The sequence below is a fragment of the Passer domesticus genome, chromosome 9 (assembly GCF_036417665.1).
Source record: "Passer domesticus isolate bPasDom1 chromosome 9, bPasDom1.hap1, whole genome shotgun sequence".
NCBI classification, from domain to species: Eukaryota; Metazoa; Chordata; class Aves; order Passeriformes; family Passeridae; genus Passer; species Passer domesticus.
In genome coordinates, this window is record NC_087482.1 from 37,641,546 (window position 1) to 37,666,543 (window position 24,998).

The 24,998-nt window shown below is 49.4% G+C and overlaps 3 protein-coding genes and 1 long non-coding RNA gene across 9 annotated transcripts in view; 2 read left to right on the forward strand and 2 right to left on the reverse strand.

Moving 5' to 3' along the window:
* Nucleotides 1–33: 33 nt before the first annotated feature.
* Nucleotides 34–17,632, reverse strand: P4HTM (prolyl 4-hydroxylase, transmembrane). Its single transcript, XM_064432850.1, has 9 exons — nt 17,351–17,632; nt 17,200–17,281; nt 7,682–7,872; nt 6,560–6,656; nt 4,384–4,546; nt 2,585–2,770; nt 2,096–2,186; nt 1,532–1,655; nt 34–284 (listed from the first exon to the last, which is right to left on the reverse strand). Exons 1-9 carry the CDS (start codon nt 17,597–17,599, stop codon nt 61–63), a joined length of 1,407 nt encoding a protein of 468 aa, XP_064288920.1. The 5' UTR covers nt 17,600–17,632; the 3' UTR covers nt 34–60.
* LOC135308102 (secreted frizzled-related protein 5-like) lies at nt 7,868–15,834 on the forward strand. The gene is made up of 4 exons (XM_064432856.1): nt 7,868–10,310; nt 10,992–11,164; nt 12,082–12,168; nt 13,327–15,834. The coding sequence occupies exons 1-4, from the start codon at nt 9,985–9,987 to the stop codon at nt 13,659–13,661; spliced, it is 921 nt and encodes a 306-aa protein (XP_064288926.1). The 5' UTR covers nt 7,868–9,984; the 3' UTR covers nt 13,662–15,834.
* A 93-nt stretch (nt 17,633–17,725) lies between the features above and the next one.
* ARIH2 (ariadne RBR E3 ubiquitin protein ligase 2) overlaps nt 17,726–24,998 on the reverse strand; it is a 36,405-nt gene continuing 29,132 nt past the window's right edge. For 5 of the 6 annotated variants that reach the window (XM_064432845.1, XM_064432844.1, XM_064432849.1 and 2 more), the window contains 5 exons: nt 24,559–24,710; nt 23,357–23,500; nt 22,937–23,005; nt 21,926–22,009; nt 18,710–21,467 (listed from right to left, as the gene is read on the reverse strand). In XM_064432845.1, the coding sequence (XP_064288915.1) occupies nt 21,396–21,467; nt 21,926–22,009; nt 22,937–23,005; nt 23,357–23,500; nt 24,559–24,710 (521 nt within the window). In that variant the 3' untranslated portion in view covers nt 18,710–21,395. Of the gene's footprint in view, nt 18,219–18,709; nt 21,468–21,925; nt 22,010–22,936; nt 23,006–23,356; nt 23,501–24,558; nt 24,711–24,998 lie in introns of those variants that run through there. The other variant, XM_064432847.1, reaches the window with a different exon arrangement.
* LOC135308103 (uncharacterized) lies at nt 21,575–24,694 on the forward strand. The gene is made up of 2 exons (XR_010368628.1): nt 21,575–22,121; nt 22,287–24,694. It is a non-coding gene; the product is annotated as an uncharacterized LOC135308103 (long non-coding RNA).

A 24,998-nucleotide genomic window follows, 5' to 3' on the forward strand; every position in this document is an offset into this window, starting at 1 on the left:
CCCGCGCCCCGCCCCGAGCACGCGGAGGCGGCGCGGTGTCCGCACGCTTTATTGGCGGCGCTACAGCTCCAGGTGCGCGCCGCCCGCCGCCCCGCCCGGCGCCCAGCCGCCCGGCGCCCCGCGCCCCGCCTGCGAGCCCCCGAAGCGCTCCATCTCCTGCTGGAACTGCTGCTGCCGCCGGCGGTTGGGGTCCACGTTGATCCAGTTGTTGGCGATCCACTTGGTGCCTTGGGTGACCAGGCAGCCCCCGTGCAGAGCGAAGTCGTCCAGCTCCCCCACCCAGCCTGTGGAGCACAGCCCCGTTAGACGGTGGCACAGGAGGGACCACACACGGACACATGGCCAGTGAACACCAGTGCCATCTCTCCTGCCTGGGTTTGAGCTCAGATACATCTTCCAGCAGTTACTGTTCCTTGCACCCCTCCATCTTAGTGCCATCTCACCCTAGCGCCACAAGGAGTTCATCAGGGCAGGCTCCCCGAGTGCAAAATGCCCACTGCCTCCATCTCTCCACTCAGCACAAGTGGCTCTCACAATCCGGATCACAGCCTGTTTTTCTCAGCTCTCCTGAAAAAAGGAAGGCTGGCATAGAAGAGATGGGTACTGCCACTAGAAGGCCTGAGGAAGCCAGAGGCTTGCAGCCATTTTAGAAATTGCATTTCAGCAGTTCTAAATGACCTTTTTACAATGATCCCATCGTTTTTCTGTGGCAGACTTGCATCAGCAGCCACTTTCCATTTAGGAACAAATTGCTCATAAAAACACAACAGGGCTCTTCCAGTAGGAGAGTGACGATTCTTGCTATTATCACCCAACAGCCCAAACACTGGTCTTGTGACCTGCTCTGAGGATTTTCTAGAGATGGAAACACGGGCTGCTCTCAGGGGTCCTGGAACACTACACTCCTTCCTCCAACCAAAGCTCAAAATCTGCCATGGAAACCCTCTGGAGCCATACTCACCAGCAGCCTTAAAGATTCATGTTCATTCCCAGCCTGTCAGGGAAAACCGCGCTGCACTGCGTGACAAAAACAGCCCCAAGGACCCACCATGGGGCTGAGCTACAAAGCAGGCACTGGCCCCAAGCGTGGCATGGGGTGGCCCATGTGTCCTCATGCTGCAGAGCTGATGGCCCTGCCTTTGTCTACCTCCCCTCCCCATCCCTTTGGGCAACACCACATCAGTGACACATTTTGAATTGCAGACCAAGTTCCAGCAGGAGTTTCAGCTTGCACAGTGGGATGGAAGGCAGCTGGTGATGGTGAGTGCAGCCAAGGTCTTTGTTTGCTAGCTAGTCCTGTCCCCCAAAGACATCAGGAGCCACTGACCTACTGCCTGTAAACAAAGGCCTTTCAGAGTCAGGAAGCTCCTACTCAGCTGTTGACAAAAAGACTCTACAGTTCCCACTGGCAGGCAGCTACCACCCTTCTTCTGGCTGTTCTTTGAGCTCCCAGCTGCAGCAAGGAAATGATGGCTGTAACCTACTGCAGTCCCACCCCTCCCAAGAGCCCAGTTCTGGAGTGAGCCTGTACCTTCTCCATCTGACAGGTAGTTGTACCAGAAGACAGCAGTGCCTTGCTGAGGTTTCACTCGCAAATTGCCCTTGTCGCAGTTTTTCCGAGTATCTCGCAGGTCAATGTCATTCTGGATCAAAGACTGGACAGAAACCACAGGGAAGATGTCACAAACAGGGCTGGGACAAGGCACTGGGTTGCCCCTGCCCCTCACCCCTGCCTGAGCGTTCCACAGGTTGGCTTAAGGTTGATGCAGGAGCTTTCATAACCCCCTGGAGCAGCCAGTTTCAGGCCCCAGGAAGTTCATGACCTCGTTCTGAGCAGCTGCCATTTCTTAACACTTTGTCTGACACCTCACACCTCTGAGCAGGGAGAGCTGAGCTGTCAAAGCTCTGTGCCTCTTCTGCCTCTTCCCCTGTCCTCAGAGGGAAAAGATTATAAATGGAGCACAGTTTCCCCAGTGCTCTAGCTGCAAATGCTAATGCACACCAACCTAACACACCAGACCCCTTCTGCAGTCACAATGAATTCCAAGAGGGACTCAGAATTCCCAGGGGTAACCCACAGGCAAGTTTCATTTACCGTCTCTTCGTACGTCCTATTGTCGGCGATAGGAAAGACTGTTTCACCTCCCCCAGTCACATTGTTCAGGTAGAACAGCACAGTCACATACCTGCAAGACAGAGACTGTCAGGAGACACACCTGGAGCAGGAGGAGATGCACAGGAGCTCTCCATACCCTGCTGCTCCACCATAAACACAGTGGCTCCTCCAAGACATCGCACGGCACGTGATTTACACCATCAGCTTTTCTCCAAGAGGAACACAAGGACAACAAAGAAAACCCCTACCCAGAGTAATGAGTGTGCTTGTAGGCTCTGCTGGGGCAGGCCCACCCACTCCACCTTCCCTGAGTGGGATTTGCCCACCTGCCCTTTGAAACCCCTTCATGCCTGTGATGTCCTGAGCTGTTTGTGAGCCCACAACCCGAGCACTGGGTCCCAGGTGAGATGAAGTGAGGCGAAATGGCTCTTCACACCCCTTGTATAAGGTGCCCGGGGCAGAGCTTACCGGCAGGAGGTCTCAAAGGGAGCGCTCTCATTGGCAACGAGCTTTGTGTGGCTGCAGGCAGTCTCGGGGAACACGGGGCCGCTGTCCATGTGGGCGTGGTAGTGCCCTCCCTGGTCGTACCGCACAACCTGGAGGGGCTCGCTGTGCTCCACGATCTCGGGGGGCAAGCGAGTGAGGCGCATCACCCTGGGGAAGAGCAGAGCAGGTGAGTGGAAAGCCACCCTCACCCCAGCCAGCCACTACTCCCAAGCAGTGAATAAACCCAGAGAAAGAGAGCCCCCTTCCCAAAAGACCGGAGAGACGGATGGGCTGCAGCGAGCATGCCAAGAGACAACCAGGTCCTTACTCATCTGTTGGACCACAGCATCGGCTCAGAAAACCCTCATCAAGGTTAATAAAAAACCAAAACAAAACTGAAGGAAGCATCTCTAGCAGGACTGCTCTCAGGAAGACTTTGCTTGCTCAGCAAGATCCCTTCTGTGCATGTCCCTGGAGCCTTCATGTGCCATCTCATCACTTCTCCTGCACACCACCTACAGACCTCAGGGACAGTTAGCAAAGCACAGGACCCCTGCTGAGAGTGAACGAGAGACTAGCTCTAGGAACAGTCTTGTCACCTAACTCACCTTTCCCTGTTGCCTTTTCAGCAGCCTCCCCCAGGGCAGAGGGGCACTGGAAGTGATCAAGGAGACCGGAGCCCTCCTGCTCTGGGATTTTTCCACTGCTACATCTGAGATCATCCCCAAGGCAAGCAGGTACGTCTTGAGACCTGCCAAAGAACACTCAGAGCTCTGAGAATCCGGACTGGTGAAGCCCTTGGGGCAGGTGCAAGGACAATGTGGCACCTGGGCAGGATGGCAAAGCCCCTGCAGGCGCTGCCTGGTCCAAGGGAGGACTGACAGCCTCCTTCAGTGCTGTGTCTTCACATCCTCCTGACAGTGGCCAGCTGCAGAGCGTGCAAGTGGAATGCTGATGCCTGTGTGTGCTGGCTGGCTGGCACAGAGAAGGTGACAGCCACAGTCTGCTCTAATCAAGGCAATATGTGACCCCATTTTCCCACTGGAATGCACTGAAGAAAAGGAGTGGCCAACAGCTGTTTTTCAGGCCTCAGGACAGAATTTACCCACCCACGTTCTGGGTGAGGACCAGCACCACAAGAACATGTGAGTCTCCAGCCAATTATCTGAAACTCACTACAACTACATGATTTGGCCTTCATGCTGGGCTTCAGCTCTTCCCAGTACCAAATCTGAGATGAAGGGAAAGGTAAGAGGCTCTCCCATCTGCCATGAGCTGCCCCACAATATGTTTGCTTGGAGGATTAAACTAACTTGACTAATTTAAGGTGAAGTCATGCTTTTTAAAAAGTCAGCTCTGCACAGCAAAGACAAATTTCAGTGAAATGCATGAGTAACTAAAGCAAATGACAGTAACTGCTGGCACCCAGACAGCATTGGAAACGGGCAGTTTCTCCCAGTAAGCTCAGTTACTAATTAGAATGAATGATTTCATATACTGCCAAATCTTCCTGGTTTTATAGGGCTGTTCCCAAAAGTGAATGGAGATGCTGAAAGGCTCGATTTTTCTTTTTCCCTTTCCACAGGACAATGCAAATTCTTCTTCTAATGAAAACCTCCTCTCTCCATTTCGTGTCTGTGTTCAATGCTCTTTATACTCCAAGGACTTCTCACACAATTAGGAAGTGTGAATATTAGCAAGTCTGCCACTGCCTCTCCCAGCACATAGGTGATGCTTGTGCCCACCCAAAGGCAGCCTCCCCTCAGCTCCCTGGCCCTTACCTTTGCCGAATGGCTCTCATGACCTGGTGTGCCCCCTCGCCCTGGTACAGCCAGGTGTGCTGGCTGTTGCGCACCAAGTCACTCATCTTCACTTTCTGGCTGCCCATGTACTTGTGGAAATCACGGATATTCAACTGCTTGAACTCCTCCAAACTTAGCACACCTGTGGGAACACAGGAAAAGCCACCTGACTCTGGTGCAGGTAATAGTTCTTGCATCCTGTCCTTGGAGAAAGACCAGCTGAGGGCACTGCAGAAACTGCCCTTCTCACACAGAGCCCAGTCAGGGCCCACTGTGTCCACCACAGCTGCACCCCTTCTGCCCATGATCAGGGGCTCCAGCAAAGCTCTTGCTTGAGCAGAGGACACAGAGCAACCTGCCAAAGTGAACTGTGCAGGGTCAGAACTGGGACAGGCAAACACCATTTAAAATTTTAAAAAGCTCATGAAACACACAAATCCATATATCAAAAGAGAGAGACACTACAATGTCTGTATGCACAAGAAAGTCTGTGCTATCCAATGTCTTGAGGCTTATTATTTAGATATTTAAATCAATATGTTTAAGGGACAGAGTGGGACCTCAGACCACATTTTCTATATGACCTTGCAGGGTAATTAAGAAAAAGCCAAACCCAAAACAAGCTGTACATTCTCCTGCATTTGTGTAACTGCAAAACATAAATGAGGAATACATGACAGTATGGTCTTGCGTAAATAGAACTAACAGAAAAGCAAGAGGTACAAAACAGTTTCTCCTAAAACAGGTATTTCTTGTTTGCATTCAACTGGAATCAGCAAGAGGTGGACTCTTGCCTTTGTCAGCTTCAGGAAAATCCTCACATTTGTTATTTCCTTTTTCTGGAGAGGGGAAGCCTTGCACAGGTCCCTGATAGCAGCATGCAGTGCACTGCCCTGGGCTGCCCTGCACACACCAAGGGCTGGGAGAGGAGCTCACTCAGGCAGCAAACCCAGGGTGCCAGCTCTGCTCCCTGGGCATGAGCACCCCCTGGCAGGAGGAAGGACCAGCCACAAGGGTCAGCCAGGGACAGCTCCTCAGGTGCACGTCCTCAGGTCATGACCAAATGATCCACTGTTATTATTCCTAGTGTCTCCCTGTCTGCACTTCCCCTTACTCCCCCCAGTCTTTGATGACGCAGTGCCACATCCAGGTTGTGACCTGGTCTCTCAGTGTCATGTACCAATCTAACAACAGAGGGAAGCAGCACTCTGGAAGCAAGGTCCTGCCAATAGCCCTGTAACAGGACCTTTCATTTGTTAATATCCACAATGGTGGAAAAGCCACTGAGGACTCAGTCATACCCCTGCCAAGAATGCCACCAGCCTGGAGGAGAGTTGCACAGGGTGCCCTCCGGATATTTATGCTTTCACACTGCTACTGCTTCAACTCCAAAGCAGCTCCTCCTGGGCAGCTCTCAATGCCAGGTCACTGGAAGAGACTGTGCATTCACTTAATTTGATTAGGAAATGGAGTGTTGCTTAATTGAGGCCACTCTAATTAGAGCAGCAGAGGTTAGAGTGTATGTCCGGAGCAGCAGGAGCCCTTGGGAGAGCGGGGGCAGGAGGGGCAGAAGTGGCCTCATGGAATACAGAGAGGTTGCAGTGGCAGAGAGGGGGGTCAGCACCAAAGGCTGATCACCCCCTCCTCCGCTTATTCCACTCTCCCCTCACAGTGACATGGGCCTCCTGGCCTGCTGCAAAAGCCTCCCTGAAAACAGGGGGGCACGCAATGTGTGTCTGAGCACCTGCATCCAAGGTAACAAGAGCTCTGTAGTCAGAACCTGAGTGGTCTCTCAGACCAGGGGAACAGAAGCACAGCCCTAAGAGCCTGTTACAGCAGGGCATGAAGCAAGGCAGGTCTGACAGGGGAAAGGGAGTGCAGAGTTGTGGTCTGGTCCTGCTCCAGCAAGATCCAAGCCCAGGCAGTGGGAGCAGTCAGCTGCTGGAGTGGTGATGCAGGAGCAGGAGTGCTGCATAAGAGGGTTACCCTGCATGCACCTCCCTGAGGAGGTGTCTAGGGCAGTGCTACTTCCTTCAAACAATTCAGCCAGAGAAAAAAGTCCTTGGCAGGGACATGGCTCTTGCTCTCCCCAACGTGGCTGTGCAAGGTGTCCAAGGTGCTGAGGGTGAAGGGATTCCCATGGAGCTGCTCTTACCATTCCCATCAGGATCAGCTTTGACCGCTGTGTACATCTCCCGGATGTTCTCAGGGGTCATCCACCTGCCGTTTCCAAGTCGGGTATGGGTCAACACCTGAAATTCATAAATACATCAAAAAAAGCACTGCTTTTTTGCACTCCTGAGACCCTACAGATTCCCTGCATGAGGCCTGGCAGGATCTCCGCCACAGCACATCAGCCACACAGGCATCAGCACATTTCTGAGAAAGACAATTGCAGTGAGAATCATCTGGCAGCCACACACAGCGTGTCGCTGATGACTGCTGTTATTTCTAGTTTAGGTCATGGCAATGACTGCTGGGACTTGGTTAACCAGCCCTGAGGTGGAAAGAGCACAGCTTCTTCTTGAAGGGAAAGTAAAGCTATTGATGATAATATTGATATTGATGAGTGAATGCTTTTACTTGTCCATGGTAAGGGCTTGAAACAAAATTCTTCCCTTCAACATGTACAGAGAGATGCAGAAGCCTGAATAGCTCTCAGCAGGCTCTGACCTTCAGAGAAATGAGCCTTGCCCTGGGCTGTCACTGGCACAGCTCCCCATACTCCACAGCACTCATGGTGCACAGGATGGTTCAGACTCCCAGCTTCACCTGGACTGGGAGCCTGAGGAGGGACATGCTTGAACTGCCAGTACCTGCCATACAGGGCAAGGGTACTGAAGAGCTCTGGACAAGAGGTTTATTATTTCCCTCAGCTCATCAACAGGGGTGGCTTTGCTGGGGCTTGTGAATTCACACAGTGAGTTCCCCACAGGCTGCACAAAGCAGGGCCTACGTGACAAACTCACTTCCCAGGACACACAGCAAGAGGCAACAACCCACAGCACAGGAACATTTTATCCAGCATATTCAAAGCACACATGTCCTGCCAAGGACTGTTGCTGCCTCCCAATAGCATGACAACTGCTGCACATTGCCCAGAAACTTCCATTCTCAAGGCCAGCACAAATTCTGAGGCATAAAATTAAGCAAATTATGACTGGTATATCCTGGGGTCTGGCCCCACCCAAGCACATGAGTAACCAAGGGGGCATCTGATGAGGGGATGTGCCAGAGGGTCTCCAGCAAACCTTCCCCAGTCTGTCCCACACTCTACCTCTTTGAGCTGCAGCTGCCCATCCTGATTGTGGTCCAGCAGATTGAAAATGTCCATCTGGCTGATTTCAATCATTTCCATGGCTTCCTCATAGTCCTCTGTTGGTAGGATCTGGCTCTTCTGTAGTCCCTTTAGCTTTGCCAGATGGACAATGAGCTTGCACTCCTCCTCTGTCAAGAAGTCAGGGATTTCTGCAGCAAAAGTGTGAGCAGGAACAGAGATTGAGGAACTGTTACACTGGGATCCCATGCTGGTAGCAGGAGTCTCAGGAAAAAATAATCAAAATAGGTAGGGAGAAAATTTAGGAACTAAGTTTGGGACATTCAGAAACATCCACCCTTTTACCAGAAGGGCTCTCAAATAGCATACACCACACACCTGAGCTGCTGGAGGCAGTTATTTTTATAGCAGCAGTTCCTGAATGTTTGGATCCTGGGGTCAAGCCCTGAAACTCTCTCACAGATACCACAATGGACAAAGGAGTGAACAAACACGTGCATATCACTGCATATTACCATTTCAAAGGTGCCATGTGGATCACAGTCTGGGAACTGCTGCTTTACCGGAAGGGAGGCCAAAAATCATTACAGTGGGCAGTGGTGATGGCCAGGGTTTCAGACTTCCTTGCTCTCATGTGGAGAGGATGGCACTTTGCAGAAAACCAAATCCCTTTCAGGAGAGCATGACACAGTGCTCTATTATGAAACTCAAACAGAAAGGGGAAAAATTCTAACTTACTCCCACTCGTTCCCTTGATTCCCCCACTAAAAATGGGTCTTCAAATGCAATATTAACGAGGAAAATACTGGACATGGATGATGCCAGGCTTCATACCCAGGTATCTCCAGCTTTCCTTTGCAGCACAAACCTAGCAGCAATCAGGCAATTCCACAATCTCAAGCAAATTAAAGTACAGAGAAATCCAGCAATGATCACGAGGATAGGAGACTTCCACATGGTACACTGGGCACGCACTTGGGCAGCACTGGCAGGGTCCCATTCCAGAGCACAGTTACACTGTGGCCCAGGAGGTTCAGAGGATCCTCCTGGCTGGTGTCCATAGCTATGGTGACCTTCTTACCAGCTGCTGAGACTTTAGAAAAACCACTCATGCAGGACAGGTTAAGTGCTCCTAGACCCAAGGTCCTGCTCTCCAAATTGCAGCTCCCTAGAGCTCCTGCAGGTATCTGCCAAGGACATGTTATAGATCAGCTACAGCAGCAATCCTCAAATGGAGGGAAAAAATTAATTACTTTCATGACCTGAAATCAACCCTATCGGCTCAAGCTGTCAATAAGCAGCTGGCTTCCTGCTAAGCACAGACCAGAACCAGCCCTGCAGAAATTGAGCTGTTCCTGGGAAGCCCCAGGAACACAATGCAGCCAGCTGTATCCATAACACGCTCCAAGGAAACAATTTCTGCCACAGGCAGCACAGGGTCCTTGTGCCAGAGGATGCTCCAGAGCTGGAGCTTCTACTGACCAGTCTGAACCTCGTGGCACTGCACCAGGTCTGAATGAACCACGTGCACGGGCAACCAACACCCCAGTATGTCCAGTTCCCCAAACTGGGCTACAATAAAGATGGCTTATGGAACCTTCACTACGTGCTGGAGGAAGGACAATCCCATTCTTCAGCGGTAGTAAGGGGATTTCAGAATGAAGCAGGAATTCTGTTAACTGGGAAGTGTGTGGTCATGCAGGTTGCAAGGTGAGGGGGCTTCCAGCTGAGTGTTGCCAATCCTGTCTGCAAACAACTTGGATCCACAGCTGCAAATTAGTTCCTCTGTGCCCCCAGCTCTCCCAAACAGTTAACTTGTGGCTGTGAGACCGTCCTATCTCCCCGCCTGCTCAACAATAGATCCAGCTAAACAAATGCCTCCTAATTGACTTTAAGCAACACTTGATTGCTTTTACAAAAAACAAAAGAGAGGAAAACATTACGGTTTATGAAATAATGACTAATCCTGGAGCAAGAGAAAGGGGATGGGTTGGAGCACTGGTGTCAAACAGAGATTCAATCTTGGCTGAAAGAGCCTCAAGACACATGGGCCAAGTCATTCACCCCTCCCCAACTGCCCTCATTTCCACACCTGCTGATCTAAGCCAAACCCCTGCTAAAATACAAACAATCGGGGCCTCTGGCAAATGAAAATTGGAGCATTGTCTTCCCCATGAGGGCTCTGAAAGGGCTGCACTTAATGAGGATGGATTGACAAAGAGGTGGCTCGTAGGCTATAAAAGGCATTCCACAGCCAGGAGCAGCTCAGTCCGGGGTGTGCTGCTGGTTCACTTGCTCCAAGCATGGTCAGGTCCCTTCACAGGCACCCCTGGAGGTTGGGTGGCCCGTGGCTGCTGGGTCTCCTGGCACGGCTGCTGCTCTGGGGCTCTCCAGGCGCCCGGGCGAGCTACCTGAGGAGATCCTCCAGCTGCATGCCCATCCCACAGCACATGGCCCTGTGCTACGACATCGGCTACTCCGAGATGAGGATCCCCAACCTGCTGGAGCATGAGACCATGACAGAAGTCATCCAGCAGTCTTCCAGCTGGCTGCCCTTGCTAGCCAGGGAGTGCCACCCAGACGCCAGGATTTTCCTCTGCTCCCTCTTTGCACCGATCTGTTTGGACAGGTAAGATGCTTTTATCAGTTATTTCAGCTGTTACAGTTAACTCCCCACAGGAGCACTGCTCCGTATGCCTCCTGAGAGAAACTGCATTGATGTGATCCGGGCAGTCCCCAAGAAGCAGTGCTGCTGCTCTCGGCAAGGGACAATTGGATTCCTCAGCAGGGAACATCCCTCTGAAAGCAAAACATGAGCATTTCACATCACAGGAGCAGAAATATGTTCCCTCCTTGGGGTTCTTCTGCTCTCTCACCCCAGGCACTGCTGCCACATGCCCCTCAAGCACTGCAGTGGCTGCTGGCACTCACCAGCTTCACCCCCCACCTCCTGTGCAGCCCCTCACCCCAGCTCCTGCCCCGAACCCATGTTTTCTCAGTTTCCCAACAGTTTGAGCAGCAGAAAGAAATTCCCAGTTTTGAGGTGCAGTTCTCAAAGTACAGAGCTGCTAAGGAAATGTGGTGTGTAATCAGGCACCTGTAAAGGTAAGCAGTCTTTGCACAGCTAGACAAGATCCCCAAGGTGAAGGGCTTCTGGCAGCTTGCCTCATCCCTCTGTCCCCAGAAATTCCTTGCTTGCTTCCTGGACATGAATGTTCCAAAAAAACTTGAAGATCCCCAAACTGCCTGCTAAGCCTTCAACACAGCCCTGTGCAGCAGCAGGGGGGCTGAACACCCATCCCCTCCCCAGGCTCATCTACCCCTGCCGCAGCCTCTGCGAAGCCGTCAAGAGAAGCTGCGCGCCCGTCATGGCTTGTTACGGCTACCCCTGGCCCGAAATCCTCAACTGCAACAAGTTCCCTGCAGATCACGAACTGTGCATTGCAGCAGTCTCCGTGGATGAGAATTCCTCAAGCAGGAGAAGTAAGAGGTTTTTCTTAATGTGTTTTCTCATATGTAAAACTGAAAGCTCAAAAGGATGATCCTATGACTTGCTTCTATTCTGCATATTTCTGGTTTTAAGCAGTATTTAAAAAAAAATAGAAATTCTAGTTTTGTTCTCTCTGGGAACCGTGTATAGAAAATTAGCATAACATTGGCTGTGGCTTGTTCCTCTCTCTGCTGTATTCATTAGCTCCCTGGGTGCCATCAGACCCCGCAGGGTTTGGGGCAGGGGGGAGGAAAGGCTGCAAAGCCTCCGGCCCTGGCACAGTGGGAGAGCTCATGGAGTGCAGACTCCCAGCAGCGAGATGTGCTTCCAGGGCAGCTGTGGAGCTGCAGCCCGGATCTTTCAGCTGTGTCTAGGGCTTAAAAGCATGCAAAAAGAAATGTTTTGCAAGCCTTCTCTCTCAACATTAGAAACACCATGAAGGGACATGAGCCTCTGCAGACATGAGTTACACTGGAAAAAAGTCTGTCTGAAGGACTCAATTAACACCCAGATCCTGATGAACATTGGGGGAGATTCAAGAGCAGTTAAGGGGAGAACAAATATTTCAACATCATTTCAGCATCACTGGATGGAGTCTGGCCATACCACTGGTTTTGCTGTTTCATCCAAATTAGGAGATCTTCATCAAGCATTTTCACTGCTGCTTTAACATGCAGCAACACACACAAGCCTGAACAAAGCACTGACAAGCAGCGTCTGCCCCTTCACAGGAAGGAGAGTCTAACATTTCCCACCTTGCCTGTCTGAGGTACCTCTCCAGGGCCTGGGTAGATCAGGAAGAAGAATCACTAAGAAACAGCAAGCCACCAACTGCAGATCTCAAAATTTCATTGTGCCTTTTCCAGTGAAGCTTGACAAGGGTGTTATAACCTGATTTCTGTTGCAGCAGTGCCCCGAGCCAGCTGCAAGGACTGTGAGCTTGAGGAGGCCAGCACTGCCAGGGAGATCCTGGAAAGCCTCTGTGCAAATGATTTTGGTGAGTACACTCCTTTTCCTCTCAACTGCCACCATTCCCTGCAGCAGCCAAGCAGTGGCATGGATAGAAAATAGCTTTGCCATAAATACTGACTTGGAGAAACTGTAACTTCTACAGCAGATCCCAGGGATTTTCAGTTTCCACCTTATCTGTGAGGTAGCAGGAGGACCCAGCTCCTGGCAGCACTGAAAGTGAAGACCTGATTCATTTCTGTGGACTCTGATTTGGTTTTGGTCTGTGAGAACTAAAAACAGGCAGTACTCTGGTTTTCCCTTGCAGACAAACATTTCAATCAATGCCTATAAGAATCTTTAGCAAATTCCATGCCAGCTGTTTCAAACTTTAATAGAGTTGCTCTAGTACTGTGACTCTCCCTCTCCTAGCCCAAGCAAGCAGTAGCTCTGGTGCTGCTTAATCAGATGGCAGGAAGTTTTCAAGATACTGTCCTGAATTCAGGTACACATATAGGAAAACAAAGATATTTTTTAATAAAAAAGTTACAAATCCTGAGCAGCTTTAAGTCATGTCACTTCCTGGAATTCCTGCTCAGAGAAAAGTCAAGTAATTTGCACAAGACTAGGACTTTGATGCATCTGCTTGGTTGTGCCCATGATTCCTCCAGGGTTTCTGCAGTGGTACTGATACATCTTTGCCACTCTTAGAAGGGAAATGTATTGAGAAGGAGAAGGAGGCCTTTTCTCCCACTTAACAAGAGGAAATGGCTTCAAGTTCCAATGGTGAGGTTCAGATTGGGTAATAGGAAAAATTTCTTCACCAAAAGAATTACCAAGCACTGGAACAGGCTGCCCAGGGAAGGGCTTGAGTCACCACCCCTGAAGGTATTTCAAAGACATGTGGTTGTGGCACTTGAGGACATGGTTTAGTGGTGAACTGGGCAGTGCTGGGGCAGTGGTTGAACTTGATCTTTGAGGTACGTTCCAACCTAAATAATTCTGTGATTCTAAGAACAGTGTTCAGTACTGGAGACTAACCTCAAATGAGAACTTCTACAAGTTCACTGCAGTTGCAAAAGCTTGGACAGATACCTCCCCACATTACAGGGACAGCAGAGAAGCCTTAGGCTGGCTCTTTGTCTTGAGGTGGGAGCGAGCTATGAAGAGTAAAAAGAACTCACAGCTCTTTTTCCAACTCCTGCAGCAGTGAAAATCCGAATCCTGAGGAGGAACACCACCACCACCATCTCGGACTTCGACCTGGACCCCTCCAAAGTGGAGGTGCTGAAGCACGGCCCGCTGCTCAGAACTGAAATCCCTGCCAGGCTCCAGCAGTGGCTGGACATAGATGCCACCTGCGCCCACAACATCATGAGAGGCACTCAGGCAGGGGTCTTCGTTGTAAGTGGAGAAGTACAGAGCGACAAAGTGGTGGTGAACAAGGCCTATGCCTGGCAGAAGAGGAACAGGAACCTGCACCAGGCAGTGAGGAGGTGGAAACATCACCGCTGCCCCGAACAGGCGGGATGGAAGGTCTGAAAAATCCCAACTCCAGCAATAAGAAACTGCTCCCTTCCCTATGGCTAGAAAACTCCTTTCCCTGGCAGGTGGTGTTTCGGAGATGTACAGTGATATTTCTAGGTGATTTGAAGCAGTCGTAGTGCACAGATAGGGCTTCACTACAGATCCCTGTTTTACCAAGACAGAGCTTAAGGATGCAGGTTTAACATGTTCCTCTCACAATGCTCTGTAGATCCAGGACATGCTAGGTTCAGCTTTGCGTAGGATCCAACATCACAACAAAACTATGCAGGTGAGGACAAACTAGAAGAAACCTTTAATAACAGTTCCTTCTAGTTCTCATTATCAGAGCTGGTATTTCAGATTCATTATTTGACCCTGAGACATTGATGCTGTCCAAGTGCCTGCTTACTTTCTGTTCAGATTACATGAAAGCCTCCCTGACTGTGAAGTGATACTTTTTATTTAATGGAGCAAATACTTTACTCTTGAACAGTCTGAGGTAAATTAACAGAGAGAGGAACTTGCCCTTGCTATGCCCAGCCCCTTAAAAACTGCATGCTGAACTCTGCTCTTGAGTCAGGCTGTCCCTTCAGCTTCCTGCACTGAGAGCTGATCAGCATCCACACATGCAAAAGGAAACAGCCATTCTCAAGCAGGAAAGGCACAGAGCAGATAGCTGAGGGTTTCTACACAACAGGGAAAAAACTGTTTTTCAGCATCAGAAATTCAGTGTGGATCAGAAGATTCTGGTAACTGGGGATATCACAAGAACCTTGATAAAAGCAGAGCATGAGTGAGACATCAGCTGTTAGAGCTCTGCTTTGGTGTGAACAGCAGCTTTGCTCAGGACTGGGAGGTGAGTCCCAGCCCCAGCACAGTAGGATATTGCAGTTTCGATGTGGGAGCAGGGGAGAATCCTTCCACAGCTGCCTGGCCTTCCACCTCTGCATAAGGAAGATAGAAAATATGGGAAAACTCAGTCTCTCTGCAGCTCAGTATCCCAGTCAAGCAGGACTGTCACTCCCTGCAGGGGCACACACTGTGCTCCGGACCACAGAGCAGAAAATGGCAAATCCCCAAATGAGGAAACAAGTCGGATTTCTAGCGCCTAACAAAGCATTGTCCACGGAAAGATTTCTATATTGGCTGAAATAAAAAAAAAACCCCAAAACCAACAAAACAAACGGAAAAACCAGCCTTTGGGAGGAATGCTTTCTGCTTTGCTGCTGGAGGCACACCGGGCTGCTGGGGACACACCGGGCTGCTCGGGACACACCGGGCTGCTGGGGGCACACCAGGATGCTCGGGACACACCAGGATGCTCGGGGCACACCGGGCTGCTCGGGACACACCAGGATGCTCGGGGCACACCGGGCTGCTCGGGACACACCGGGCTGCTCGGGACACACCGGGCTGCTGGGGACACGCTGCCTCCCCGTGTTCACAAGGCACAGCAGCAGCCCAGGCTGCGGCTCCTCCTCACGCTGCTGTGGGCTGGAACGAGCGCTCAGACACACGCACCGCAATTCAGCTGCGCCTGACGTTTGTGCAGTGCTTATTTCGCTTCCCTGAGGCTCAGAAGAAAAACACAGACAAATTTCCTATTTTTATTCCTCTCCACTGCCTTGTTTTAGAAACTGCTGCCCAATCCACTGCATCTGCTGTCAGGTGGTCCCTGCAGTGGCAGTATCTTCTGAACAGACTGCGTTTGGAAAACAAAACACATAAAAGCTCTGAAGGTTGAAAAGGCTTTGTCTGATGTGTTTTCCATTAGTAGGGCTATTTGATTACTAGAGTTTCCCAACTGCAAACTGCACAGATGGTCTGATTTACAAGCTTTAGAAACGATGCCTTGTAGCCAGAGGGGGGAAAAAATAGAGCAGGGTTTTTTTCATAGCTCTGTAAAATACACTTGAGTTCCATGCAGATGTGACTCACAACTAAAAACCAAACCTAAAGTTCCCCAGCCCATGCTCTGAAGCCCAGAGAACACATTAAATCATTCATGAGTGTCTGCTGCTGTGGTGGCACTGCAGCCTGCTCTGCTGAAAGCAAAGATGACAGATCAGGCACTTTCCTGTTTCCTTAAATTGCACGATGCAGCACTTCGTGTTAAATCCCCAGAAACTCTTTGCTAAAGGCTTCTGTATTCACCAAACACAACCAAGTTAAATACACACTTCCACTAATTTAAGTAACAGAGATGCAATGGATTAGTTTTTTTTAAACCAGTTGAATTAGATTGGTACTGCTTGCATACATAGAGAAGTCTCTGGAAGTCTTTTAAAGTCAGAGCTGGCTCCTGGCAGGTTCATCCAGGAGATAAGAATTGTCTTGCAACTTGCAGTTTCTAAATAAGGGACTCCTTATCAGAGGACAAAGGAGAGCAGACTCATGGCATCTCAAATGGTGAATGTCTGTCACTGTCTGTGATGGCATCCTCAGGGAGAAAAGCTTCCCTCAAAACCAATGGAGGTGCTGGAACAAGAAGCTAAAAACTGCAGGATTACTGCTGCCAGGACAAACCTGCCTTTCATCATCTTCAGCACCTTCCTTGGGGGCCAGGACCAACTGTTTCACTTCAGTGGTACTGGAAAGGCAGGGAAAGAGGAAACAGGAGTTTTCCTGAGTGAAAACCAGAGCAATTGCCTCTGACTGTGGTTCTGGTAATGCCACCAGTTTTGTGATGCTGTGGGGTTACCAGCTCCAGGCTGGTGTGTCTGTTTAGTGAATGGCAGGCAGAAATCTAATAAGAAATTCATGGTGAGGTTTTCAGTGTATATGATGTATTTGGAATGAGAAAAAAATCCCTCTATTATTATTGAGAAAGCATCTGAATGATTCTCTATGCTATCTTTTCAGAAACAACAGGTTTTCTCTGACTTTGCAATAGTAGGAATTTTGTAATGACTGACTCCTCTCCCTCAAATTATTTAGCATATTGTCAGTGACTTTCCAGAACACAGAGTTCAATTAGTGAGACCTGACCAGCGACAGCAAAGCATCACAGAAAGGTAAAGAAGATTAAAAATATCTGAAAGGCAGATGTTGTGTGGTTGTGTATCAGAGAAGCCAAAAATAGAGATAAATCTAGAACAGGACACAAAATGGTGGAAGAATTTAAACCTGTCAATTCTCCTGTTACTCATATCCTCAGTGCTGAAGCAGCAACACGAAACTGTTGTTTCATAATTTATTAAAGTTTGTCCTTTCCTTGTATTGAGCATCTTCAAGGTTCTTGCCAGCGATCTGCTGTCTATTCCTAGTATTTTACAGAAGCCTGAAAAACCTGGAAAGGTTAATCTTCCAAATTCTTCAAAGTGGGCCATCCAGAACACATAACCTCTGCGAATTCTGCACCAACATACCTTAAACCACAGCACACTCTTTAAGGCAGGAGCAGCAGCACGGGGAGGTGATGCCAACACGCGGGGACTCGTTTCCCCCGAGCGGGTGTCAGACAGCGGCGGGTGTCAGACAGCCCCGCACAGCCCCGCGGCGCCGGCAGGGCGGAACCCCGCGCTCCCGCGGCCCCGGCGGGGCCGGTACTCACCGAACAGCAGCGGCTTGAGGCTGAGGGTGCGCACGGCGTGGGCCCTGCCGGGCACCAGCTCCACCCGCTGCGTGTGGCCCACCTGCGGGGAGAGCAGCGGTCAGCGCCCAGCGGCAGCGGCCCCGGGCCCGGCCCCCGGTCGCGGCCTTGCCTTGATGCCCTCGAGGCGCGGGAGGGCGCGGGCGGGCGGCGGTGGCGGCGGCGGCGGGGCGGCGGGCGGCCCGCCGGGCTCGCCGGCGCTGAGGTGCACGAAGAGCAGCAGCCCCAGGACGTTGAGGACGTAGAGGTGCGCGAAGACCATGAGGACGAGGAAGTAGGGGCGGGAGCAGACGGGCCGCGGGCGGCCCCCCGGCGGGCCGGGCAGCGGGGGCCCCTCGGCCGGCGCCTCCGCCGCCGCCATCGCCCCGGCCCGGCCGGCCCCGCGTCACCGCGGCAACGGCGCGGCGGGCACCGCGTCAGCGCGGGGCGGGCACGGCGCGGCCGCCCCCGCCCTCCGCCGCTAAGAACAGCCAGCACACCGCCCGAGTTAGAAAGTCACCGTTTATTTCAAATAAACCACGGGCACGCCTCTGGCAACCCGTCTCCCGGGCGGTTTCCGCCGCCCCTGCCCCTCTCGGGTGCCTGCGGAGAAAAGCGAGGGCTGGGAGCAGTGCCGAGCCCTCCCGCACACCTCAAGGCTGTCCCACAACGCCACCCAGACCGGGGCCGAGAAAGGAATTCCCAGAACAAGTGCCTCATTTAAAAATAAAGTTCTATTTTTCACCCGCTTAAAAAGTCTAAAATTTAGAGTGCAAGACTATAGTACAGAAACCTCGTGCTGCCCCGGCTGCGGGCGGGCACGGGGAGTTCGCTGCGCAGGGCAGCAGTCATGCAGTTTGCGGTGTCAGTAGAAAACGCTTTGTTACAGTCTGGGAAGCCTGAGGACGAATAGAGATGAGGCAGCCAATGCACTAACACAAGCGAGGCCCAAATAAAAGTACCAGATGCAAGGATGGAGAGGTGTCGGGCTGGCGCAGGAGCTGGAAACAAGTGCAAAAAAGAAAAAAAAGAGAGCAAACATTCCACGTCTGTATCAGTAACGCATCAAAGGGAAACTTGTACCTCAGAATTAATGACTCCTGAGCCACTTTTTATTACCTACATCCATATGACCTTGCTAATTCAAAGAGCGCCATGTATTTATTACGGGGAGGGGGGGAATGGCCTTTTCTTCTGGTGTTGAGAAACACCATTTCCTTCCTGTCACCTGCCTCCTGAGCAGTGTCATTCACACAGAGCCAGCAGCCCCTGTGCCCTGCACACTTTGTCTTGAAGTCCATGACTTTCTGTACAACACCAATACAGAAGTGGTCCTGCCTGGGCTGCAAAAGCAATTCCTGTTGTTTTCCCAGAGTATGGCAATAGGATTTGTGGGTACAACCCAGGGCTTTCACCATTTTCAGAAAGGATGTTTTGTTTAAAAATAAATGGAACTGTTGACAAAGCTCTAGTTTCAGAAAATTTGAAAGAATTAGTGGGTGCACTGTGCAATCTTTATTACTGTTCCTCAGCCAAGCATCTCAGCAGCCTGTTCAGCAAGCCTCGCCACAGCTATATGGTCTGGCTTGTCCACAAATGAGAATTCATAGCAAAATATTTTGTGGGGGCATAGAAGAGAGAGGGAGGGAAAGAAGGAGGGAAGGAGAGACAAAACCTCATTCTCATTTAGCTCAAAGCTGGACAATTATGTAACAGAAGTGAAAATTCTTTGGGATTAGGAAACTCCACATACCTGCTCTGCAAAGGGACTAGGTGTTAAGATAGTTATGTTTGGACAAGAACACCAGCTTTTATCCTAATCAGTACTTTGCACGTTACATTTTTAAGGAATACTTTAAACATTGTTTGTATTCACTGCAAACTGCTGGGTCTCAGCAAACCTTCCTCGACTCCCCTCCCATGGAAGCAGCATGCCAAGACAATCATTTGGGAAGGGGAGAGGAAGAGAGACTGACCTCTAGGATATATCATGAGGAGGGCACAGAGAGGCTGCTGCTGGGTGCAGAGTAAGAAATGAAATCAAGAGACAGTGGCTGGAGCAAGGCCAGATTTATCTGTACAGCTCCAGCCTCGAGGGGAGCCAGAACAGGACAGAGCAGGAATGTAAGGAGCCATGGCTATGGAGATCTCTTCCACAGCAAGCAGTGCTGCTCCCAGAAACCACAGATCCCTTCCCTGCCCTGCTCCCTGGCTCCAGCCATCTGTCCACGAGCCTGCCCTACCCTCAGCTGCCTCTGCTGTAACACTCACTCATGGCCAGCAGCTCCTCCCAGTGCATTCCCTTGTTCCCTGAGGATAGATCCCACACCAGAGATGGGAGGGAGGAAGGAAAAGGCCTCTCAGGTTGAAATTTTCTGCTGTGTACAACAAGCATGGCCACAGGATTAGCTCCTATGACAGCTACTCCTTGTTTAAACTAAAGCATCAGTCTTGATAAAATCTATGAGCCCAATTGCACCTGCTGCAAGTGCCTGGGTCACATCTCAGGTACCAAAGAGGCTCCAACAGCAGAGTTAGCTTATTCTGACACGCAGGAATTTAGCACTTTTCCCCCCTCCAGTTTAATCTTTATCAAGTGACATTGCATAAGAACAATACAGGGATGCATCAAAGGCAACACTTCCAAATACAGCATAGAAGAGAATCCCATGAGTTCCCCACAGAGGTGAAAATTTCCTCAGATCAGACTCCAGCTGCACCTTACTGGCTGTAAACAACAAGCTCCTGGTGCAAGTAACACAGATATCTGTGAAATCCTAATATATGGCCTGCTTCCTGTAGCAAACAGGCAAGAGTCAGCATTTAAGTAACATTTTTCATGTTAACCCCTACTAAGATGAACTAGGTTTTTCATATTTTTATTTTAGTGTATATTTTACATTAGAAAAGAGAATGTTAATAAAAAAGCTCCACATGCTCCTAACAATCAATTTTCTGATAAGTTCCCACCAGCATCAATACTAATATACAAATAAATTAATTTTGCTAGTTAATTTTCTGCCTGGCTTGGTGCAGGCTCTGCACAAGCAGTGCACCTGTATTCAAGTGCCTGTCCACATTGCCAACACGTGCCAGGGAGTGTGCTGTACACAATCTTTCCTCCTCATAACATAGTGGTGTTTAGTCTCACTTTGATGAATGAGATCAATTTTTTCTCAGCCATGCTACCCAGCAGGCACAAATAATCTTTATCAGGCTGCATGGCACTGTTATAACATGGATTCTTTCACTCTGCAAAAGCCCCAAGCCTTGATTAACAACTGTATGCTACTACTCCCTCATCACTCACTTTGGCAATACAACATCCTCCCCACAAAAACAAGTAAAGCAAAAATCTACATGGAAGACCTAAATTCATCAAATGCAGAATCTGATTTCTCTCAATTTCTCTGAAACTCAAGCATATTCCCCAATGTTAACCTGTTCTGTCCCTGACAATTCCTCTGTTTGTTTTTGTCTGTGTAGCTGGATTTTGCACAGCTCATTTACAAGAAAAAGAGATGTCACATGTGATCAAACTGAGTCACAGCCACTGCTGGTACTGTCAGGCCAGACACAGCAGCAGCCACCCTTAACAGCAGCCACTCTCCTCATGCAATGCCAATGCTGCAATGCCCTGGTTAAAGGAGCATCGGAAAATCTAGCTGAGATATTTTTTAACCTCCTTCAATGACTAGGAGGATTTTTGGGTCAGAGGAAGGGAGAAGGAGAGGGGGAAAAGCCCATTAAATTTACAAGCAGATTAAGGAAAAACACTCCACTGCCAATTTATTTTTAAAAAGGGTTTTGTGTTATTCTAAGGTTTTGTCTGTATAATTGTACAACCGTTGAAAATTACATAAACTGTAATGATCTAACACTATTAACAGCCATTCAGAAAAAAACTCCCTCCCGTTCTGAAACCATCAAGGGCAGGAGGGAAATGGCCCAGGAAATATGCCAATCTGAGCTCTGGCCTCTAGCCTGGCAGAAACAGAAACAGAAAGATAAGAGAACAAACTGGACTAAGAGGTGGTGTTTGCATGTGTCTGACTTGCAAGGGGAGGGGTGGCTTTGTCCTTGGCCGTGTTCTCCCAGAGGCAGTGCCTGCTTATCCCAGTGAAGCTACCATCACTTCACTCGCTGCTCTCACCCCTGCACTGTCACTTCCTCCTCTCTTATGTGTCATGGAAGTCTTTCAGCAGGGTCCTCCGTCTCTGCTCTGCTATGTGCATCTGATTCTCTAAGTCCTGGTAAAAGAGAAGGTACAAACTGTTAGAATAAAATCCCTGGAGAAGACCTAATTTTCCTTAGGGGGACACTACACTCTGGCTTGAGAAGCACCAACCATCACACACTTCATGCACACTCTGGATTACAAGATCTCAGATCCTCTTTATGTGGGCTCCCTCTGCAGTTACCCAGCACCTGCTTTGTCTAAAATGCTACACACTTAAGAAACTTGCTTTTCACCAGAAGGCTGCATGCAGTCTCCTCCAGAGCTCCATGGGACTTGTTTCATTTTGCAGGAATCCCTGCAGCCCTCCCTCCTCTCCCACAAGGCTGCTTCTACATCATCTGCTGGCTAAAGGTGGTTTCTGGATCTAGCTTCTCAGAACCCTCACTTGACAGCCTTAGTGCTCCTGCAGAAGTGTTAAGACCAACAAAGAAAATCTGGCCAACAAGCTCAAGCAAGCAGAACACTCACCCCTCTGTCATAGCTGTCTGCTCGCTCCACCTTCCATGAGAGATTTTCAATTTCAGCTTCCAGCTGGGCCTGCTGGTATTCAAACTGCAAAGAGCAAAATAAGAGTCATCAACACAAAACTAGTTTAGTGCAGCAGTTTCTTTACACTTGAGGAGCAGACAAATGTGTCCCGATGACAGCAGTGCTGGCAGAGCAGGTTTGTGTCTCCTCCTTATCCACCTTCACCTAGATGGGATCACCCCTTCTGGGCATTTCTTGTGGAAGCTCTCCCCAACCTGCATCACTCAAAATTAACCCAGTCAGCCTAAAAACACTGCATGTGACAAATATCTCCTAATTCAGCTTATTTTGCCATAAGCAGGTCACAAGATGCTCTCATAAGTAGCTCTGCAGGCAGAGTGAAGGGACTGTTAACCACTGCTGGGAGCAGCAACTTGTTCCACAGGCACAGTCAGATCCAGAAGAGAACATCTATCCACAGCCTTAGAGAACACCTGATGCCATGAAGAAAGATTCTATAACAGGTTTTACAGGACAGCTGAGTCAAAGAAAAAACTCTTCCCTGAATTCAAGGTTATTTTTGTACTTTTTCAGCCCATGAGATGCACCAAGCCAGCAAGGAACTTAGAGCAGGAATAAAAAGCAAAGCTACACCCTGATCCAAGGAAAAGCTCTCCTCCAGCAGCTCTTCACAGGAAATATGGCCCACAGCATTGTGATAAATCTTACCAAGAAATAAATGCACACTTCCAGCCTCAAAACATTCTGGATAAATGGCTTGTTAGTGAAAGTGCAGTGAAGTCCCCTGGGAAAATAATGTAATGTATAAGAGGACAGAGCTGCTGGTCGACTTGAAGTGAAGAAGAAAGGTGCAATCCCACCTATTTATCCTGTCCTTACCTCAAATTCAGGACACAAATTTCAGACACTGCCCAGCTCTGGAATTCAATCCAGCATGCTGCCAGATACACCCTGAAAAGTTATGAGCAAAAAAAGAGCAGAGCATCTTACCAGCTTCTTTCTGGGCCCAGACTCCATGTAGTAGGCATATGGATATGTGTACTGCAGGGTGTAACGACACTGTCCAAGAGTGGGAGGAAGAGAGAGAAAAAGACAGGAGTCTCAGTCTTGGAAGTCAGCACAGTCATATTTATGCAATCACTACAGGCTAAGAAGCTACACCTGACAACTGGAGACTTCCTGGTAGAATTTCCTACACCTTTCCTGGAAGAATTTGTGCAGGACTGTGTATTGTAGAGTATGACTTCACAGAGGTCACTTCTAGATGATATTTGGTTTGTCCATGTCCTACACCAGAAGTACTGTCCCACAAAACCACAACTCTTAAATTTCCTTCCTTACTTGGTGTTATGAATTTAGCATTCTGGCATGTGTTCTCTTCACTGTGCCAAACAAGAGACAATTACTCACCTTTGCAAGTAGTTTTGCAGCATTCTGTAGATATTGCCAATCTATCCATGTTCCCAAGTTGTTCATAACTCTTTCTTGTATTTTTTCCTGGATTCGTTGGTATGTCTGTGCCTCCAGCTGTAGGCTTTTATTGTGATTCTCCCACTGCAAGAGGTGGGAAGACAGGGAAAGGAAAAAAACAGCATGAGAACAGACTACTACTGCTGTAAAAGCACAAGCTCTAGCAAGCAGAAATTGGAGTGGGGCAGGAGTCCAGCAAGGCAAGACATGCTGTGGGAAAGAATGGCAAGGCAGCACCTCCAGTAGCAAGTGGCAGAGGCTGCAGACAACAGACTGACAGCAGCAAGACCAGGGAGCAAACCCAGCTCCTCCGAGTGGGAATGCCCTCTGGTCACACAGTGACCTCGTGTCTAACAAGGGGGAAAGTCACGGGGATTCCTCTACTCAAAGGATTTCTATAGGAAGGTCAAGAGATTAAATTAACATTTGACATGGGCTCAGTGAACTCCAGTATCCATGTGCACATTGTAAACATGGCTATTTCCCAAAGCCTGTTGGTCTGGAGAGCCAGGAATGAAGACATTTATTTTATGACAGGACTTGGCTCATGCTGTGGAGAATAAACTCATTTTAATGGAGAAGCTGAAACGCAGCAGTATTTAACCTCTACCACATTCTCTTCTAGAGATACTGCTGTAGAGTTGCTCTGCATGGCCAGGTGCATGGAGCCTGCTGTGTGGACAGACATGCTTTTAAAAATGTGATTACATGAAATTTTAGTAAAAACTTTGCTACAGCCAATGGAGCTTTGAACGTGGTAAATTTATTCAGTTTTTATCTGTATAAAGATGTACTGCAAGGAACAGAAGTTCCCCAGTCCTGAAAGGAAATGATTGGAGCAATATCTATCTACTGCAGCAGCACTCAGCCTGCAGGTACATAGTACAGTGGCACACAGGTAATACTGATTTTCTCCAGCACAAGGGAATATAGGAGTGAATACAAATTGCTTTGGATATGACATCACTGGTTTGCATGGGACTTTCAGGGCAGGATTTTGAGTGATAAACAACAGGGCCTGAAAATTCTGCACAGATTCTCTTTGGGCAGTTTCTTGCACGGAGATTGCTGGCAATGACCTTTGCACCAGGCAGGGAGCATTAAAAGGCTACAGCAGCTCTGGCCAAGGAGATGTCTCCTACCCTCTCAAAATAGAACAAGTACTTCTTAAGGGCCTCCCTGGCCTGTGCTTGCTGACTCTGGTTTACAATATCAGGATTCTCTTTGTACCGACTGCATTCGTAGTACTCGCTGCCATGAGTCTTCCAGTCTCCCAGACACATCCAGCAGAAGTCTGCAGAAAACAGCAAAAAACCCACTGTGATGCACAGAAAAAAACCTCTAAGAAAGAAAAGCTTCAGGAGACAGAGCCCATCTGTGTTCAGATGTTTCTGCTAAGCCAAGAAACACACACGTTTTGTATCATCTTGCAAAACAGAACTCAACAGTGAGCCAAAAATACCAGGCTGTCTTGAAGATTTTAATTGCACAGCCTCTCATTCAACTATGGAAAGTAAATCTTGAAGTTCTGCATCCTGTACACCAAAACCACTGGGCAGAACTGCACTTGCACCCTGCACAT